At 39.9% G+C, this 21974-nt stretch overlaps 1 protein-coding gene across 1 annotated transcript in view; it reads left to right on the top strand.

The window, feature by feature from the left end:
- SNTG1 (syntrophin gamma 1) overlaps positions 1–21974 on the top strand; it is a 386259-nt gene that overhangs the window by 175389 nt on the left and 188896 nt on the right. The window contains exons 8-10 of the mRNA XM_059724105.1: positions 8416–8518; positions 10065–10147; positions 19080–19210. Coding sequence (XP_059580088.1) covers positions 8416–8518; positions 10065–10147; positions 19080–19210 — 317 coding nt within the window. The remainder of the gene's footprint in view (positions 1–8415; positions 8519–10064; positions 10148–19079; positions 19211–21974) is intronic.

Raw genomic sequence — 21974 nt, 5'->3', positions numbered from 1 at the left:
AGTGCTACTTTCATACTGATGTCTAACTTTTTGCTTCTTAGGTTTTTAGCTGATCTATATTTATTTCAAATAAACTGTACCTCCATAAAAATCATTTTTAGCACTTGAATGCTTTGCACTTGTTTTGTTTAATTTATTCAAGGACCTTAAGACATTTGATAAAGTATTAAATATAGGTAAACACTCTCATCGTATGGATAAGAAAAACAGAGATGAGACACAAAGAGCTTGTCATTTACTTCAATGTATATGACTAATCATTACAGAACTAGGAACAGTTGACTCCCACTTCTAAGGATCAGGCTTGCCACCTATAAACAGCTGCAACTTCCTAATGGAGTTGTATCTTATGCACAGCAGAATAGAGTAGGTTTCTTTGTATAGATTTATGTTACAAATAATGCTTTGGCAATGTTCAGAAGAAACTAAGCGTGATATACCTATGGTTGCTTTAATATCGCCTCACAAATCAGTTAATATGCTATTAGTGTAAAGGATAGTTTGAGGAATTTTGGCGTGTGCTGCCTTCTTATATGATAATCATTTTTCAAAGTGTATTTGAAACAGTTCTGTAGTTCTCACTGCAATTGGTATAATTGACAAATGCATTGGCTACGATAGTCTTGGATTGACAATATATACTGCATAAATGTGTGGTAAGTGTCTGTTTTCTTCATTAAGAAGGCTGGATGGCTAGGCAGATAAAATGACTTGTCAGTGACATCACTGACTGCTGAATTCTTCTTCGTTGTATGCATGAAATGAACAAAATTTACCATATGCATTTAACTCTTTAGACAGACATGATCTAAAGATATCCTTAGCCTTACTTGAAGAACTTTATTTTTTCAGTCACGCCTTCTCTCCTTTTCCACTGTGCATTCATAAAAATGAATTTGAAAGATGCATGCTCATGACTTGGGCTCTGAGACAGCTCACCATGTGCAAAGCTATGAGAGCACACATTCCCCGAATTTTATTGAGCTGATAGATATTGAGAGAGTGAAAATAAGAAAAATACACTTTATTTCCCTTAGAGAAAGTGCTCTTTTCTCACATGGCCTAGTTATTGGGATAATTCAACTTATCTTAGTAAAGCTCCACAAATGTATGCAATATTTTACCATTCAATCCTCAACTACTCAATCCAAACTATTCAGTGATTATTTTAACAATAACTCTCTCTTCCTTCTGACCCCTTCCTTTTCCAGTGTAGTCAGAGAAGTAACCCTATATTAAAGCAATTTAACTTACTTTTGACCATTGATCATCTGTGTGCTGCATGGTGACAAATTCATTTGCTATCAGTGAATAAATTATCTTGCTTCTTCAGTAATAGGTAGAGCTGGACCAAAAGAAAAAAAAAATCCCCCACAGAAAATGTTCTTTTTTTCTTTGTCTTTTTTTTTTAATCAGGGAATAACCACAGATTTCCTATGCTATCTCTTATACTCCATTTTCTTCTGTAAGGTTGATTTCACTTACTGAAGGAAGACAGTGAGTGCTTCATAGAACCTGAAGTATGACATAAAGCCTAGAACATAAAGAACAACAGTGAGCTGAAGTAATTGAACTATATAATTTATGAGGAATTTTGGCAGCATACCTAAGTAAAAATAGCTCAATTTCTGGCTGAACAATGGAAACTTTTAAGAACTAATGTGTATAATTTGGGGGTAGGGGGAATGGGGGGTGGAATTGTACAAGAAGCAGATATTTCTTTTTTTTTTTAAGTTTAGTTAAATCCCATTTTTTTTGTCAAAAACAGGATTTTTGGGGGGGGGAAACTTCCACCAGCCATACTTGTAAAGATACGTGTTATAATGGCTGGAATTTAACTGCATAGACATTCAAATTAGACATAAAATGCACACATTTAAAGTTAAAAAATGGATTCTACAGATCAAGACTAGATGAATTTCTAGAAAATATGCTTAAGCTGAATACAAATTTGGCTTGTTAGAGGATAATTGTTTAAATTGGGGGGGGGGGGGCATAAAATCACCTGTATTAATACTTACAGATAATCTTGTTAGAGCACAAATGTGGCACTCTTTAATTTTTCAGAAGAATTTTAATGTGATCTTCAGGACCAGTTTTACTCCTTTTCATGTTTTTGGTTCTTTTCTTTCACATTGCTAATAGCTTTACTCTTTCTTTCTACCCTTTTCCTTGTTTTCATAATGAAAAAAGTCTCACCTTTCCAGAGGGTTATAATCCTTTTTCTTATACACTGGTCATCTTTTCAGCATGAACTAAACTCTGTAGTATGGTCCCAGAAGCTTCTGCCTGTGGTCATTCTGAGTCACTTGCCCACTACTGTATATAAGGAAAAATAAGTTTTCCATTCAGGCAGATGATGATGGCTCTATGTGAGGAAGCAAGGCTCATTCAAAACAAAATGGGCTCAAGTGTCTTAAACCTCCTCTCTAATGGCTAATGGCAATAGGCCATTCCACTTCTCAGGAGTGATGCTCTGGCAACTGATCAATCCAAAATAGAAAACATATTGTTCTGTTGAATGACCAGAGCCCCTGTCATAGTTTCTGAATAAACATGCAGCTTAATGGAGTAAAAATATTGTTATTTTATATGCCTATATATCACGTTTACATTTACAAAATATTCCAATCCACAATTAATGTATACTGTAACAGGGAGACAGGCAGGAGCCCTTTAACTTGGATAAAATCAGGCAAAATTGACCCAGGGTTGTACCCTGCCAGGTGAAAGGGATTACACACCTGAGACAGGATCAAGTGATTAGCCCACCAAAACCGGCATAAAGCCAAAGGCGGGGAAAAGACTGATTGCCTTTGGGCACAAGAAGATGGACAAAGAGTCTCCAAGACTCCGGGGAGAAAACCATGGGACCAACCTGCAGCTGGAGAAGACGCTGGGAGTGCAAGACTCTGGGAAGCTTGGCAGGTTCACTACAAAAAGAGTATTGCCTCTGAATTAGTGGTGGATCTAGTGAGTGCAAGAAATACAAAAGAGTTGGGAGGAGGATCAGCCGGGAGGCTGTGAAGAGAGGGATAGGATCCCTCGGTGTATATAGGGGGACAGAAATTGATATCAACCACCAGAACCAGTCATGAATGCAGCGTCACTGAAGGCGGCGAGGCAGACTGAGAGAGACTGGCAGGGGGCTCCTCACAGTGGGAGACATGTGTAAAGATTAAAAGATGCAGGGGATGCATCCTGCTAATGAGGCAATTGGTGACAACAATCAGTTACAAAGTATCTGGGTATTCTGAATTGGAAACTTCAAATCTACAGTCTAGACTGCCCTCATCAATTAAGTAATTGATGAGACTAGTGTTACTGTATCTCTTTAGTTAATAAAACTAACACTTTGAGCATATAACTTTGGGGTGGCAGTTATTCATTTCCAACAACAAGAGGCACTAATTCCCTTCCTTTTCTTCTTCATCCAAGTAATGGCAGGTGAGTACAGAGGGGAGACGCACCTAAAATTACTCCCCCCACCTCACACATACAATAACAATAACAACCATAACCATACATCATGAGCCAGATTCTATTCCATCTGTTAGGTGTGTAAGTGGATTTAGGCACCTACATTATATTCCACCCTGCTATTGTCTCTGAAAAATCAATAATACAAAAGTGGGTGTGTCCTCTTGTTCCTCACTGCTTTTTTGTGACTCAGTCTTAAAGGTAAGGTGATAATATGTTTCAGAAGTAGATGGATCAATGAATTTTCAGGGACTTGATCAGGGTGGAATAAAGTAGTATGTTGATGTCTTAATCCAGGAAGAGCACACACCACCTGCCAACAACTGCTGAAACTTCCTTAGCCTGATGAATGGTTTTTGAACCTGAAAGGTTTCTTAATAATTGTTTTCCAACTATTTAAGTTGGTCTAATAAAAGATATCAGATTCACCCAAAGAACCTTGTCTGCCTTAATCCAACTAGATGCTTACTAGGAATGGAATTGGGCATTATAATTAAAAAATTAACTATAAATACTATATCCAATTTGTTGTCATTAGGTCTGCTTAATTAGTACTTAAGGAGAGAATTGCACACATAGCTGTCCAAGAGGTACATTTTCATATCAGATACCTTAATATTGAGGAGCATTTCCCACTACAAAATTTTACCAATCTTAGCTTGTGTGAAAACAATCATGATATTGCTATTATCTCATGTGCTAAGATGGTAGGATGTGCTATGATCTGTACTGGTGCATTAAATTGGGCTACACTGAATTGTAAGGTTTTTTTTAAGTGACCCTCTCTCTGTTACCTCCCAGGGATCTGATGTCTACAGCAGTATACAAGAATCAATTAAAAAAAAAAACCCAAAACAAAATGGTTCATATGGAGTTATTCATTACTAAGGGAGGCAAGTTTGAAGGCAGAAGTAAAGGGTCTTTGTAAGCAAGAAATGTAAACAATGTTATTAAGAAGTTCAGTTTGCAAACCACAGAGCGATTTGTACTGAATCTGACTAACTTATCTGTCCCACCATGTTTCTCCATTAAATGTAACAATATTAGATTGGGTACATTTCTCTAACTATGGATCTTACTGATATTATAACATAGATTTTTTTAGAAAGTTGGTGTCTTTTCTGGCCAACTGGCAACATGGGTGAAAGGTATCTTGGATGGCATCTCTATTCAAATGCTAAGGAGCTACACCAGAAACAGATCAGGGAAATATGGGGTTAAAGGTAAATGACTTTCAGGCAGAAGAAGGGAAGGAGATAGAAAAGCAAATACAGCCCAAGCGAAGTTGTAAGATAGCACTGGAGGACTAAGATCACTGAAGCTTAAATTAACCTAAAATGTCATTGCACAGCAAGGGGGTCAACAATCTAAGCTAAAACTAAAATGAGGCTCAAGCTTATAACACTTAGGCCATGAACAAACTTTCGTTTCTATGGGCAATAATCTCTCTGAAACTCTTCCCGGTAGGGAAATGGTCTGGGAGTAAGAGCATAAATGTATTCCAGCCCCCTGGCTTGAGAGCTACACAGGTGAGCTCTTCATCCAGGCTGCACTAAAGGCTTTACCCTGCCCCCCCCCCCCCCCAACCTTAGGAGAGCCCATTACTTGACAGTCCTACCTGGGAAGAGTTCAGTCTGTCAATACACAGTTCCACTGTGCAGCCAGGGAAGAGGGGCTGGATGCAGCTTGTCTGGGTCCCAGCTCCCTGGCTTTTAAATTGCCACATGTGATGTCCAGGGGGACAGCACATGTGGTATTTAAGACTCATGGGGCCATGAAATGAAGTGGGAGTATGACATTTAAATTCCAAGGCCTGGGAACCAGGGCAGATATAGCTTCTCCAACTGTTTCCCAACTGTGGAGCTTTGCAATCCCTGCCCCTGCTGCCCAGCTGAGTGGCACAGGTGGGAGGGGAAGCCAGTGAGGGCTTGGACCAAGGCCCCAGCTGTGCCACTCGGCTGAGCAGCGGAGGCAGGATCCAAAGCTGGGGTGGGCAATTATTTTAGCTGGAGGGTCACTTAAGGAGTTTTGGTGATCTGTCAAGGGCTGCAAAGGTGGACCTGCCCCCTGGTCACCATCTTGGGACTAGAGTACCCAACCCTAACCCCTGAATTTTGCCACCAGAAATCCCTCCCCTTGCCCCAGAAAAACTCAATTGAGCACTACTGCTCAATTCTCCAGCCACATGTAGTGGCATCATGTGGGACCAGGCTGACCCAGCCCCATAGCATGCAGCTCCTGCAGTGTGCAGGACCAACCCCACCTGCCTCTATAGCACATGGCTCCCTGTAGTGCTGCTCCTTTCCCCTAGTGGGAGTCCCTGGCCCTGGCCTGGTGGGGCCCTTACCTGAAATTCCACTCTCCAGGGAGGGAGGCAGGAAACAGCCATGGGGTGGTCAGGCAAAAGCTCTTTCAAGCAGGGGATTCTTGTCTTTAGCCCCGCTTGGCTCGGAGATGGGGCCAGGTCAGGCCAGGCCGGGGGGGGGGGAGGGTTGGTTACCAGGGATTTGCCATCTGGCAGAGGGACAGCCCAGGGCCAGGGCCTACAGAGGGCTTACAGAGGGGCCCCACAGGCTAGATGGAATTGCGTGGCAGACCAAATTCAGCCTGCAGGCCATATTTTGCCTGCCCCAATCTAAAGTTTAGAGAGCCAAGAACCAGGCAGGGAGGCTGGGAGGTATTCTCTTGGGTCTGGAATCCTCCCTGGTGCACCTGCCTCCCCCCAGTGCACTCCTCCAGGTTTAACTGGAGGGGCACATGGAGTAGGGGCACTTCTCCATCAGTAGGAGAAGCTCTGGAAGATCTCTAATCTCAGGTGCAGTTGATTGGAGGACCCGGGCAACTATAGGCCCATCAGTTTTACCTCAATCCTGGGAAAACTCTTTGAGAAGATCATCAAGGAGCACATCTGTGATGGGCTGGCATCGGGGATGATGCTCAAGGGGAACCAGCACGGTTTCACTAGGGGCAGGTCATGTCAAACCAACCTGATTGCCTTTTACGATCAGGTCACAAAAGTATTGGATGCAGGTGTCGCCGTGAATGTAGTCTTTCTGGACTTTAACAAGGCCTTTGACACTGTCAACCACCCCTTCCTCATTAAAAAACTAGGTGACTGTGGCATTGATGCCTACACAGTCAAATGGATTGCAAATTGGCTGAAGGGTCATACTCAGAGGGTGGTGGTGGATGGGTCATATTTGACCTGGGGGGAAGTGGGCAGCAGAGTCCCCCAAGGCTCAGTCCTTGGGCCCGCACTGTTCAATTTCTTTATCAGCGATTTGGACGACGGGGTGAAAAGCAACCTGTTTAAATTTGCTGATGGTACCAAAATTTGGGGTGAGGTGGGCACGCTAGGAGGGAGGGAAAGACTGCAGTAAGACCTGGATAGGTTGCAGGGGTGGGCTAACAAAAACAGGATGGGTTTCAATACTGGCAAGTGCAGGGTGCTGCACTTGGGCAGTAGTAACCAGCAGCACACTTATAAGATGGGAAACTCCCTTCTTGAGAGCACAGAGGCAGAAAGGGATCTTGGAGTCTTTATTGACTCCAAGATGAACATGGGCCGACAATGCGAGGTCACAGTCGACACGGCTAACTGGACCTTATCGTGCATCCACAGGTGCATCTCGAGTAGGGCCACGGAGGTGATCCTCCCCCTCTACGTGACACTGGCCAAGCCACAGCTGGAGTACTGTGTCCAGTTCTGGGCACCCCACTTCAAGAGGGATGTGGACAACATTGAGAGGGTCCAGAGGAGGGCCACCTGTATGATCCGGAGACAGCAGGGCAGACCCTACAGTGAGAGGCTACCGGACCTGAATCTGTTCAGCTTTTACAAGAGAAGGCTGAGGGGGGACCTTGTGACCATCTATAAACTCACTAGGGGGGGACCAGAAGGGTTTGGGGGAGACCTTGTTTCCCTTAGTGCCCCCTGGGATAGCAAGGAATAACAGCCACAAGTTGTTGGAGAGTAGGTTTAGATTAGACATCCGTAAGAACTACTTCACAGTTAGGGTGGCTAGGATCTGGAACCAACTTCCAAGGGAAGTGATGTTGGCTCCTACCCTGGGGGTCTTTAAGAAGAGGCTTGATGCCTACCTGACTGGGGTCATTTGAGCCCAGTTTTCCTCCTGCCCAGGTAGGGGGTCGGACTTGAAGATCTACAAGGTCTCTTCCAACCCTATTTCTATGATTCTATGATTATGTTATGATTCTATGATTGCAGTCCTCCAGGTTGATCCAGAGGAGTGCACCAGTGAGGGGATTTTCTTCCACAGTGGAAACCCTCCCAGGTTTTGAAGAGGGTTCCCACCCCAGGAGAATGGTTCTCCGAGCCCTGCCAGTCAGCTGATTCAGAGGACAGGCAGCAAGGTCCCCACAGAGTGACCTGACACCTTGGAGAACTAGACATTTTTGGAAGAGCCATTTTTCTTCTGAGAGAAAGCCCTTAAATGACTGTACACTCTCTTTGTGCCAGGGGAAAGACTTTTTTCCTGGTACAAATGTAATGCCTCTTAGCCTGAGTTTGAGGGCACAACAAGCCTAGTTTACAGGTTCTTCTCAGTGAGTGGAAAAGAAATTGGAGCCACACTATAATGTTAGATTAAGGATAACTGCAGTTGAAGACAGACAGAACAATGGGCAAGTCGTGGAAACTGCCAACATAGAATCTCTGTGTATTGTTTGGAGACATTTAAAAGACAGCCCTTCATACAAACATAGCTATTTGCAGATGTTGTTCACTTTTTTTTATCAAGGATACCGGAAATAAGAATATGGCAAGATTTATGTTTTTCCATCTTTTTTTTCTATAAGCCATTTTATAGATAATGGAACAGATATGATCAATGTGATAAATTAGTAGTTTTTATTTAGATTTGTTACTTTATTTTTTAATTTTTTTAATTTATGCCATCTCTATTCAATCCTTAGGTACAAGTTCTTCGCAATGCAGGAGAAGAAGTGACCCTAACAGTGTCCTTTCTGAAAAGATCACCTGCTTTTCTCAAATTGCCATTAAATGAAGACTGTGCATGTGAGCCTTTCTGGTTTTGCTAAAAGAAAAATCCATTCAGTGTTCATGTGAATTTCTACTGTTACAGTTTCCAAACCTCCTGTACACTGCCAGTGATTGACAGGGGATTTTTCAGTCAGTACTGTGTCCTGAATATGAACTTTTCATATCACCATGTGCTTTATTAGTATTCATTGCAAGCCGAACAATGCTATCTTTACTTGATAAACTGAATACCAGACCCTCTGCTGGTGTGAATCATCATTGGTTTGTTTAAAACCACAGTGCTACACCATTGTACACCAGAAGAGGCTCTAGTCCCACATACTTAACAGATATTTTTCAAGCAACATAAAACTAACATTGTGATTAGAAAGTATGTACTTTCCAAATGGGAAAGTGGGTTTGAAGATAAAATTTGAAGGCTTAACTTCTCAATTTATAGTTCATTCAGTGGGGTTAGTGGAAATGTCTTTTTAACTGAAGATGAATATACTCTGAGCTGATTAGTATGTTGTTTAGTACAAGAGAGTTTTAGTTTGCTAGCCCCAGTGGGAACTTGAAAGAGATGTATGGAAGCAGCTGCCTTCCTATAATTATAATAAATGATAAGTGTTGGTGCATAATCAGTATATCCATGGATGTTTATATCTGTGTGCCTATGCCCTTAGTCATTCCTGCTTTCTGTCAGCATCCCTATTCTGAAAGAATAAACATAATTTAAAATTTTAAATTATAACACAAATATTTATTTGAAAACCTATTTTATGTAATATGGTTAATCTTTTGCACATGGTTTTGAAAGTAAGAGGAAATGACCCAGTATGAATTTAAGTAAACTTAGATCTAGTGTGTAATTATGGGGCTGAGGTCCTTTACGCACTTCCTGGTATCATGTAAGTACATACACAGAAAGAAAATTTGGCCTAAAAATATTTTCATTTAAGAAAGTAAATATATATTGTAAGAAATGCTTGCCTCCATTCATGACAGAAATCTACAACTACTATAGTATTACTTCAGTATTGAACAATTAACACAAACATGCATTCAGATAAATGTAGGCAGTGTCCTTTACATTATTCTCAATTCCTTTTAGTTCTTACACTTTGTACAATATTTTTTAAATAAGTAGAACTGTTGAAATATTTTCATTGGGCAGGTGCCTCAGGTCCAGATTGGACCCTGCCCAGAAAAGAAAGACCAAATCTGTAGCTCTGCAATTATAGCAATGGCCTATGGGCCAGGACTTGAACATGGCTTTCCTACAACCCTAACCAGAACCCTGATCTATACAATGGTTTGTGAGTCAAGAAAATCAGGGTGTGAATTGTGTACAGCTCATACTCAGAATATTATTGGGTTTACCTCAATTATTCACTAATTGATTTTGAACGACGAATAGCTGAGAAGTCAAGGGCTGTTCTGTTGATATTTCAGAAATGAAAAAAAAAGAAGCAAACTATTCCTTGCAACATGACAGTACTTAGAAAAAATATGTATATGAATGTAAATTCTAACAGCATGAATTAATGAACAACTTTATATGCATGAATATTTTTATTAGGTGTCCCTAGTGACCAAAGCAGTGGCACATCCTCTCCCCTCTGTGACAGCGGTTTGCATCTCAATTACCATCCCAACAATACGGTAAGAGATTAACTTTGTTTTATATGTCAATTATAACTAGGCATTAGGTAATGGATTGAATGTGAGTGGTAAATATCTTTGAAGATATTAGTATAATGGAGTCATCTATATAACACTGGATTTGGTTGTTGGTTGAAGGTTTCCACATCCTTTTGCATATATCTGGAACATTGTTAATTTATCCTTTAAAGAGACATCTTCTGTTGATATTTAAAGTAAATACAGCTGAGTGTAGAGTTCCTGCCAAAGAAAGAACATACTACAAGTGTATTAGGGAGAAAACACACATTTTAACATTAGAAAGCATTCTTTTTTATATAAGCAGGAGACACTTCTTACAGAAGTATGTTTAAGAAGACTTTTAAAAGCAACCTGGATAATGCTGCCGAATAATCTACGATTAGTGCTGAAAAGTGTTTTATCTAAAAAAAAGTTTGTTCATCAAAATGTATATTGTTCAGAGAAAATAGTCATTTTGATACATTTTCTGGGTGCAGGAGTATTTTAAAATCTTTGTTAAAGAAGTTTTGAAAATGTAAAAAAAAATCCCATTTTAATACTTCTACAATTCTGGTTTTCATATAAAAATGTCAGTTTTTCATTTTGAGTTTTAAATTAGTTCCTAATAAAATGCCAAAAAAGTTCAAATGTAAAACAAAATACATTGATCATAATACTGTATTTCTATTAACTTCATCCACAATGGATTTTTTTATTTATTTTTTGATTCACAAAAACATTTCAACCTTTCAAATTTTAAAATGTCCAGAAATTCTCGCAGAACAAGAAAATCTCTTTCTGCCTAGCTTTCTCTTTCATACAGTATATGCAAAATAGAATATTTTCAAGATTAATTCTATATCTGTTTTAATATTCTCCCATACACATTCTGGCCTTGGAAAAATAATAAAAAATTATATTCATTTTCAACAACAACCAAAAAAGCAAGGTGTCAAGATTTTTCCACAAAAGAAGGCAGCCCACAAAACTGACGTTTTCCCAGCTCAGTTACCTGAAAACCTCTTTTTCCACCTTAAAACACCTGCCAGCTCCCATCTCTGCTCAAACTACTTTCAGAACTGAAGCTTTGTCATTTCTTACAAACAAAACAAAACAAAAACCTCCTTCTGTTAAAATGTATTGATTTTAATTTTTTTTAAGATTAGAATATTTTAGTGTACCTTTTTGCCTGTTGTTAAGGTCTGTGCATTTAAAATGTCATTAATTAGCAAAAAGTTCTATTCAAAAGTGATAACAGTGGCAAACTGACATTTTAACGTGAAAATCTGCAGATAAATATTCTGATTTTTGAGTCAGAAATACCTCTGGAGAATATGGTACACTTTCTGAGCAGCGTAAGAAAATGGCTTTTAGCAGAGGAACACAGTGTATTATTAGGAAAAAAATAGCTGTCACCTTACAGGTGATATTTAACAATTACATTATGGGTATCAAACAGTATTAAGTGAAAGTTCCTGCTTAGCATAGAAAACTCTATGAATAATCCATTCTAAGTTGTGCAGCAAATAACAGCTATATATTAAATAGCTTTATATCTACAAGAAATTATCATAATTTGAACTGACTGCACAAGCTTGCAATCAGTTGCATTCTGGTTATACTGGGATTCTGCTGAGACATAAGAATCTGCCTTTATGAATCAGATTTCATTAGGTCTTAGTGCTTGTCAACATTAACTGATACAACCTAGCTGTTGGGGATTTTGCTCCACTGCTTTTTTAGAGTACCCACTTATTTGTTGTTTACAAGTTTGGATTGATTTTCAGTTAGTAAAAATACATGTAGAACCTAACATTTCCTAGGGTTTCTTTAATTATTAATTAGAAAGGTTGTTGTTTGGAGTTGATTAGCTGTTATTCTCCTATTTATAATTTTCATTAATCTGAAAAAGAGACAGAAAAGATGTCTGTGGCAAATCATAAACCAGGAGGTAAGAATAGTTAATAATCCAATCAAACAGTTGTTTGACACCCCATGTTTGGCCCCAATACGTTTGTTTATCCATTTATTTATGAAAAGATAAGAGCATAAAATGTTCGGTCAGACAAATGCTCCATCTAGCCCAGTATCCTGTCTCCATCAGGGGCAGAGTGGAAGTGTTACCAGATTTGCCCATCACTTTGGGGTGTGCTCATTTATTAGGGATAAGTTTCTAGGGTCTCTGTAATTCTATCAATGTGCTACTTGTGTTACTTGTGTTTCTATATGGAGCTGTATCTCTCCCTTCTGCAAATCCTCACCCCCAATGGAGCTATCTTGCAGGACTCAGTTCAGTGTGGCTGGGTTCCTCCAGCAACCAAATTAATCACATACATACAAACACACACAGATTAACATGGCACACCTGACCCAGCTGGGTTGATCAGCATGGACGGGCTAACACTCTCATATGCCAGGAATCAGTTCATTAAGGTAATAACTAAATGCAGTCCGACACAAGCACACAGGTAAACAGAATGCCTCTGAATCCAGCTGGGTGTCCAGGTGACACCCTCATGGGCCAGCATTCAGTTCATTAGGGCAAGTCTGAGCCAAACTGGGTTAACCAGTCCATACAAGCTGATCCCCTTATGTGTCTTAAGCTCAGCACATCCCAATCTTTTGCCCTAACTGTCCTAGTAGTGTTAGTCTCTTGTTGAGCGGACCCCGCAGTATTTCTGGGCTTCACAGGGATCTTTGGCTTAGATAAAAGAAGTGTTCCTACAGAGTAAGTGGGGACGGGGAAGCAGAGAAGGAAAAATACACCCTGTTACCACCAGTTTGACAGTAAAAGTTATTTATTGCTTAGTGTATGAAATTTATAACGGTACTAGTAATAACAGGCATGCAAGGGAAAACAATCAAAAACAATTACAATATTACGCTGGTTTAATTGAGTATTTGGGGAAACCTAGCTCAAGCTTAACTAATACAATTTAGGTTCAGAAAGCTATGCCTAGAGAGAAAAAGACAGAGAGCGAGAGCTGGGATCTCACCATTCCAATACACTCGGGTTGTTTGCTGACAGGTAAAGTTCTTAGCACGATTGTTGAAGGTTAAACAGATGACAGAAAGAGACAATCTGTTTCTTCCAGCTTCTCGAGAACAACAGCAGATGGTGTTAGAGAGATTTCTCCCTCTTGAAGCATACTGTTTGCTACTTTTACAACCTTTTTATACCCTTAGTCCAGCCTCTTCAAAGCATTCTTTTAATTGTGTAAATAACTGTCTTTCCTAGTGACAAGGGGTTATGTGGTTTGGAACATCTCAAGAAACTGATTAATAACCAGGAAAAACATAAGGTTAAGGAGTAACCAGACACTTAGGAGCCAGCTTGAAATTCTTATGAATAGAAGATATATTGGATGGGATACCATATTGTTTCTTCTCAAATGGCTTAGCTATGCTTGCAGCATCAGGATTTCATATTTTTACCTGTTGTGAATAAGCCTCAGTTTAGCATGACTTCCAGATCTTAGTTAAAGGGATTACTTGGAGTGTTCGTAAACTTTGTGGGGAGGACTTCCACCAGTCATCCCAGGAAAAGTATGACAGCATTTGTAGTCAGGGCTCCAATGGGCTGGATGCTGTGATGAACCCTTAACCATTGTTCAAATGTTGCCCATACCCCCTCTGACTCAGTCTCTTGCCTCAGCATTCCCTAACCTGGTGACTGAGTTTTAGTCAATCAAGTTTAAATAGGCCTCCCATAGTGAAACCAGGGAATGTATAGCCCGAGATGCCTATTAAACTTTTCTTCTGCTTAGTTCTGGTTAAATGAGGTGTGTGTGTGTGTGTGTGTGTGTGTGTGTGTGTGTGTGTGTGTGTGTGTGTGTGACGGGGGGGGGGGGGGAATAGAAAAAGTCCTTTGTAAGTCCAGCAAGCTAGGTGCCAGGGCTCCCTCAGGAACACAGAGCTGACAGGTAACAGAAGCTTTAGAAAAATAACATTGAACTGGATATCTCTAGAGTTGCCCATTCCTTATTCAATACCCTTCTTGGCACCCACCATTTATTAGATTAGAGATCCCAGAGGAAACATGCCCAACCATTCTGTTCAATACCCATTAATATATCTATCACTCTATTCATTTATCACATTCCTTTTGGAACCTGGCTAGGCTGTCTTCTTCCACTACCATCTACAGCAACAAACTTCACAAATTAACCATGCATTGCATAAAACTTGCTTTCCCTCTTTAGTTTTAAATTGGGCACCCTATACTTTCAGGGACACCCCGTAGTTCTAGTATTCCATGACTTGGTGAACAACAGTTCCCTATTCACTTGGTCCATACCCTTCATGATTTAATAAACCCCCATCATTTCCCCCCTTAGCATTCTCCTTTTCAGTTCTAGTCTTTGTAGTCTCTCCTGGTCTGGCAACTGCTCCAGGCGCCTTGGTTACCCTTTTCTTTTGATTATCCTTCTCTGTACTGTTTCCAGTTCTATTACATCCTTTTTGAGATCCAGAGGCCAGAATTGCTTACAGCATCCAAGATGTGGGTGCACCAAGGATTTGTATAACATCTTGATGATGTTCTCCATTTTGTTTTCAGTTCCTTTCTTAATTGTGCTCAATGTTTGATTAGCTTTTTTGGTAGACGCAGAACACTGAGCTGAACTTTTTAGAAAACCATCTACAAAGACCCTAAGGTTTTTTTTTCCTGAGGCATAACAGCTATTGAAGAACCCAGCATTGTGTTCACACAATATAGCCCCCCTCCCCACTCCAGTGTATTACCTTGCACTTGTCAACATTTAAAGTTCTTTTTGATTTATTTCTTCTTTCTGGCAGGTCCTCAAGTATTTGAATACTGCTTTCATGTCCCCTCTTAAGTTCCTTTTCCACAAGCTGAACATGCCTAGCTCCTTCAACCTCTTCTCATATGACTTTCCTTCCAAACCTTTGATCATCTTTGTTGCCCATCTCTGGACCCTTTCTAACCTTGTTACATCCTTTTTAAAATTCAGAGCCCAGAACTACACACAGTACTCCAGATGAGGCCTGCCCAGTGCCATGTAGAGGCATTATCACCTCCGGTGTACTGCACCAGATGCTTTTATTGGTGCATCCCAAAACTGCATTCAGCTTTTGTGTGGCTGCATCGCACTTGAGACTTGTATTGAGTCTGTGATCTACCAAGACTCCCAAGTTCTTTTCCATAGTGCTGCTATCTAGCCAGGGTCAGCCATTTTATGGAATAAGTCTGCTGTGTCCCACTATGAAATGCTATTTGAGAGTGAAATAGTAATATTTTATTTTAAATATATATATTACAACCCACTGTAGTTAACATTTCTTTATACTGGTTGATCAGATTGTGACTGCTGGTGGTATGTAATAATTTGTGAAAGATGAATTTTAAAAATCCAGTGTTTCAGAGAATGACCTATGGTGCTACATGATATATGTCATTCATTTTTGCCTATAAAATTGAGCTAGGATTTTTTTTTTATATTAGTTCTATCATGAAAAGTCTAGAATGTTGTGTTCCTGGACATACCAGATTTATATTATAAAGAGAATTTTCTGTAGACTCTCTCTTACTTTTACTTCTAATCTCACTAAGAAACCAAAATTCACAAGAAATAATGGAAAAAAACCCATTAAAATGAGGTTATTTCATCTGGAAAGATTTCCCTTTATTATTTTAAATAGAACTACTTGCCATGTACAAACATAAGTAAAATTAATTAATAATTTAATATCCATATATTTCTACCTGCTGTTCCATTGTCTTTCAATCACTAAATTTCTTCCTATCTAGGTCTTATAAAACTCTAAGAAATAGATTCACCTTTTAATTTTCCAGAGAGTGAGTTTTCTATATAAGAGCTCCAGAGTGCCAAAAATTTGAAAAGTTAAATTCCCTAGAGCAGCCTCGTTTCTATAAAAGTCTTTGTGGAGAAAAGATAGGTAAAACTAACCATTTTAGCTAAAGGATATGGATTTTATAATTATAATTACACATTTAAAATGATGAATCTCCAGGAAAATGTCTCATAGAACCAATCCAAATGATCTAGTGAATCAATATAAAACAAACTCAACAGCTTAGAAAACCATGTTACAATGCAACCAATGATTTGAATCCTAAGTGTTCTGTCTGATCTTGATTGGCATTGATTAGGAATCCAAGTTTCAAATATAATTTGACCATGGGAAAATCATTTGTTTTGCAGCAGGAAAGTAAGATTTCATTCAGAGTTGTAAACCCAAATCCTCAACTGCAGGAGAGCTCTCTTTGGCATTAGCCAATGCTTTTTCAATCCAGGGCTCATCCTAGGAGTAAAAATCAGAATCACCTTGAGGTTGTTCTAAATTTCTTTCTGATTGTAGCCCAGTGGGATAAATTTTACAGGCTGAAAATGACTTAAGTGCAGCTCTTGCTGACTGTGATCCAAAACATTGGGTTTCATACCCCCTGGCATAGGGGCAATAAGAAAACAACTTCTGGCTAGTTAAACATGCTTTCCTCGTGTCACTTGTGCACAACGAGGTTTCTTAACCAACTGCTTAAGAAATAATTTGAACCCCTTTTTGCCTATCTGGCAGAACACCATCTACTCCTCAATACAAGACTTCTATTGAAGGATAGATTCATAACATCTGAATTTATTATTCCCATTGAAGGACAAAGATATGATAAAAACAATTCAATGGCAAGTGTTGCTGATCTAGGCTCATTTTAGCTAAGTACAGACAGTCAAAAAGCCTGAGGAAGAATTGATCCAACCTTTGTGGGTTTCTCAAAGCTGCAAAGATTCAATCCAGAACAAATGTAATTCACATTTGTCCTTTCCCCTGGGGTGGGGAGGGTGGGGGGAGGCAAGCAAATGCCTGCTCTTGCCGGGCCAGAAGGTGGCTCCCACACATTTCCCACCCTTCTGGACATTGCCAAAGGCAGCCAAGTCCAGATGAGCAGAGCCATCCATGACTGACTATTAGACAAACAACCCTAACCCCCTGCTGTAACTGCAGACCCTCCCTGTGCCAAGCCCAAGGGTTCCAGAACTGGTGGCTGGGAGTAGGGAGGGGAGAACAGAAACCCTGGCCCCAGGCCCCCTAGCTAGGACCTGCACAGCACAGAGGGCCCCTCGCAATTGAGGTATTTCCCCCCACAGCCCAGCTTTCTCCACTGCAGCCCAGCTAGACAGCTTCCCCAGGCCCACCCTCACACCAGACCTGGCATCTCAGCTATGGGGGCAGGGAGGAACAGAGCCCTGCCCCCCCTCCCAGCTGGGGTCTGCATAGTGTGGGGGACCCTCTGCAGGAGGGGATTTTCCCTTTATACCCTGACTTTCAACCCCTCAGCCTGGCTGGGCAATCACTCCAGCCCCGCACCAGATCCAGCCTCTCAGACACAGGGGGCAGGATCAGGGTAGGAACCAAAAAGGAGAAAGCTGAGGGGGAAGATGACAGGGACCCATAAAATCAGGAAGGGTGTGGACCAAGTTAACAGGAAACTGTTGTTCATCAAGTAACAGAATACCAGAACCAGGGAGCACCCCTGAAATTAGTAGTTGACAGGTTTAAAACTAACAAGAGAAAGTACTTTTTTATGCAATGTGTGGTTAACTTGTGGAATTCATTGCTGCAGATGGTGGTGGAGGTAGATAGCATAGCCAGGTTCAAAAAAAGGATGGGATACATGGAGGACAGATCTGTTAATGGCTATTGAACATAATGGTTGGAGTTGTTTCCTCTGGCATATCTAATCCAACAAATGGTGGATGCCAGGAATAGTGGATGGATCATTCTAGAGATATCCAGTTCAATGATCTTCCTCTCCAAAGCATCCACTCCTGTCACTGTTGGAGACAGGATATTGGGCAAGATGGAGCATTGGTCTGACCTATTATGTACTTCTTATGGTCTTATGTTCAGGGTAAAATTTAAAAATATTGTGTGATCAAGTGATATGCTATTAGTTAATAGCTGTTAGGTATAGTTAATACTGCATACATGTTTCCAGGTGAATGGTGTAATGCTAGTCCCCCTGAAGTCAATTGCATTTCTTTTTATCAGTAGGGGATTTCACCTGTTATCTCATCTTAAGTGAATTTTTTTTTTTTAACAAAGCAATTAGCAGAGTTTTCTTAATGAAAGTGGGAAAGAATATACTTCCCCTTTACTAGCTTAAATAAATTATTAGTAGTTATTCCAGTAATGAGAGTTTATCCTTTCATGCTAGACCCTGCACAAGCTTCTAATAAGAAAGCATGTTGTCCAGAAGGATTTTTTTATTATTTCTCAAATATCTTCTTAGAAGGACTGAGAGTAGAAACTTGGAATTTGACCGAGAACATTCTGTTACAGAGGACTGCCTCGGGGTGTTTTATTGAGATAAATTGTCTTATATTGTATAGGCCAAGGGATGATGTATTAGAAAGCTTTTATTTGGTTTATATGTATAAATGAGGAAGGTAGTGACTCGCTGAAGAAGAAGACACTTATACTTAGCACTGAAGCAATTACAGGTTAAATGTTGTAATTTCAAAATATTTATGGAGTGTCCCATGAAAAAGCTTCAAGTGTGGCATTGAAAATATATTCATCCTTCTAAAATATTGTACTGTATCCCTGACTTTTTATTGTAATAACATGATTCATTTTGAAGTAATCTTTCCCCACAGGTTTGTAATATGCAGTTCAGTTAGCAATTATAGAGTATTGATTGTAGTGTTAACAGTGGTTTACACTTGTTTTGAGCATATTTGAAGCAAGTAAATTAGCTTTTGTTTTCACTCAAAAGTGCAAAAGAGAAGCTTAGAATTGTCAGTAACAGACACAAACTGACAGAATAGAATTTCAGGGAAGATTATTTCATACTAAACTGTGCAACAAATACTTCAAGGAAGTCTGTCTGTCTGTCTGTCATGCTTATGATAAAGGCTAAACACGCAGACATGTTTGAAATCTCTTTCAGGATACATTATCTTGTTCATCATGGCCAACATCCCCAGGACTTAGGTGGGAGAAGAGGTGGTGTGATCTCCGATTAATCCCACTACTTCATTCCCGTTTTTCTCAGTACCTACCAGGATCAGATCTGAGCAGGTAAATAAGTTTCGTTGACTTGAAATATGCTTAGTCTCTGGACAGACATGATTTTATTGATTGTTAGTAAATACGGGGTTTAGATGAACAAGTAATATATATCTTTTTATAGTCACGGACCATGAAGTTGTTATACTACAAGATCCTGTGATTACATGCCACTATTTATTTTAACAATGGTTCCATGATTACTCCACTGTTTTCAAGCCAATATGTGTATACAATAGCAATAAATTTCTATGTTGCACTTCTTCACCTTGACAATCAATCATTAAGAAAAGTTTGTTCTGAAGCACATAGTAATCTAGATCCTGATGCCATCTATAACAGAATTGTTACTATATAGAATTATTTATTGCCAGATATTTCTGACACACGCATTTTACACACACACACACACACACACACACACGCACACGTATTGGGTAGGGAAGGATAGTAGTTTAAATAACAACCTGGCTTGTCACTAGCAGGTAGTGATTTTGGGGTGGTGTTGGGGGCAAATTATTAAAACAGTAAGGAATAAATTGAGGGAATAAAATTCTCCAGTGGCCATAAAGATATATCACTTTGGTCAAATTTAAACAATTTACTGGAAACCCAATAAAAGCCATTGATCTCAGTGGGATTACAGACTTGGTTAAAACAATTTTTTTTTTCTAAATATTTGTTGAATATGGAGCTTTGGATATTAATAAAGTATTACACAATGTATTTTCATGCCAAATGGTTATTTTTATCATTTTATCCACAATAAACTAGAAGAAATAACCATGAATCTAAGATTCAAATCAAGTCCCATGTTTATAACCTAGCTCAGAATTTAACAAACTCTGGGAACTGGTGGACACGATCCCTGGGAGGGAAGTTTGAGGGAGGCAAGGAGTATTGACTGTACTTCAAGGGGGGCTTTCGAAGGGTGCAGGAGCAAGCTACCTGATGTGATGAAAGAATGGGAGATGCAACAGAAGACCTGCTTGGCTAGACAGCAATCTCTTCAATAAGTTAAAACTCACAAAGGAATCCTATAAAAATTGGAAACTTGGTTATAAGAAAGAGAATAAGAGTACGATGCTGGCGTGTAGAGAGAAAATTAGAAAGGCGAAGGCATAATTTCAAATGCAACTGTCACAAGGCAACAAAAAGGGATTCCACAAGTAAAACAGTGAAACCATAGGTCCCTTACAGAACAAGGCAATCTAGTTATGGATGATAACAGAAACGGTTGAAATATTTAATGCTTTTTTTCAACTTCAGCCTTCAAAAGTAGGGGCAGCTATCAGATGATTAATTCAGTTGGCAGCAAAGATAGGGAAGGATACAAACAACCCAGAATAATGGAAGAACAGGTTAGGGGTCACTTAGAGATGCTAGATGCTTTCAAGTCAATAGAGCCAGATGGGATGGACACTAGAGTACTGAAGGAATTGGATGAGGAAATGTTGGAGCCTTTGGCTATCCTTTTTGAAAACTCGTAGTAAGGTCCCAGATGACTGCAAAAGGGCAACTGCAGTGGTCATCTTTAAGAAAGGAAAAAAGAAGGTTCCAGGAAATTAGAGACCAGCCAGCCTAACCCTAGTCCATGGAAAGATCATGGAGCAGCTCCTCCAGAAATCGATCGTGAAGCACCTAGATGAGAACAAGGTGATCAGGAAGAATCAGGTGATCAGGAAGAGCCAGCATGGATTTACCAAGAGCAAGTCATCCCTGGCCAGCCTGATTTCTTTCTATGATAAGATGACAGCTCTGTGGATGAGGTTAGAGCAATACATGTGATAAAATTTGACTTTGGCAAAGCCTTTGACACTGTCTTCTACAACATTTCTATTAACAAACTAAGGAAACACATAGTAGAAAAAAGGACTGTGAGATAGATATGTAGCTGGTTGGATTATCATGCTCCAGGAGTAGTCATCAATGGTATGATGTCTACTTGTGAAGAGGTATCAAGTGGGGATCCCCAAAGGTTTGTCCTGAATCCCATATTGTTCATCATCTTCATTAAAGATGTGGATGATGGGATTGAGTGTACACTAAGAAATTTGCAAATGATAGCAAATTGTATGGAGTTGCAGACACTCTGTAGGGCAGTGCTAGGATCTGGAATAACCTGCATAGACTGGAAAAAATGGTCCACAATCAATGAGGTGAGATTCAACAAGGCCAAGTGCAAAATACTGCACATGGGGTGGAATAGTTGTATGCACAAATGTAGACTGGGGAATGACTTGCTAGGACCTGGGGGTTATAGTAGACCATAAGCTGAATATGAGTATGGTCTTGTTGAAAAAAGGCAGGCAGGCAGACAGGTATACTAGCCATAGTAATGGGAGTTTCACTTGCCTATCAAGGAGATTGATTCTTCCACTCAATTCAGCACTGATGAGGCATCACCTGGAGTACTGTGTCTTGTTTTGGGCCCCACACTTCCAGAAGGAGATGTTCAAATTGGAAAGAGTCCAGCACAGCAACAAAAATGACTGGGTATACAAAGAGGATAGAGGTGGTATATTCTATGCAGCCACAGGGGATGGGACTAGGAGCAATGGCCGCAAGATGAAGCAGGGGAAATTTAGGATGATGATTAGGAGAAACTTTCTGACTCTGAGGGCTGTTCAGGCATTAGGATAGACTATCTAGAGAAGTTGTGGAATTACCATCCTTGGAAATTTTCAAGAGCAAGTTCAACAGACATTTGGCTGGGGTGGTTTAGTCAGCGGTCATCTTGCCTTGCTCAAAGGGCTGGACTAGATGAGCTTGTGAG

This window comes from Alligator mississippiensis, chromosome 3 (assembly GCF_030867095.1).
Source record: "Alligator mississippiensis isolate rAllMis1 chromosome 3, rAllMis1, whole genome shotgun sequence".
In the NCBI taxonomy this organism is placed as follows: domain Eukaryota; kingdom Metazoa; phylum Chordata; order Crocodylia; family Alligatoridae; genus Alligator; species Alligator mississippiensis.
The sequence above is the reverse complement of the archived record's forward strand: the minus strand, read 5'-3'. Positions and strand labels throughout refer to the sequence as shown.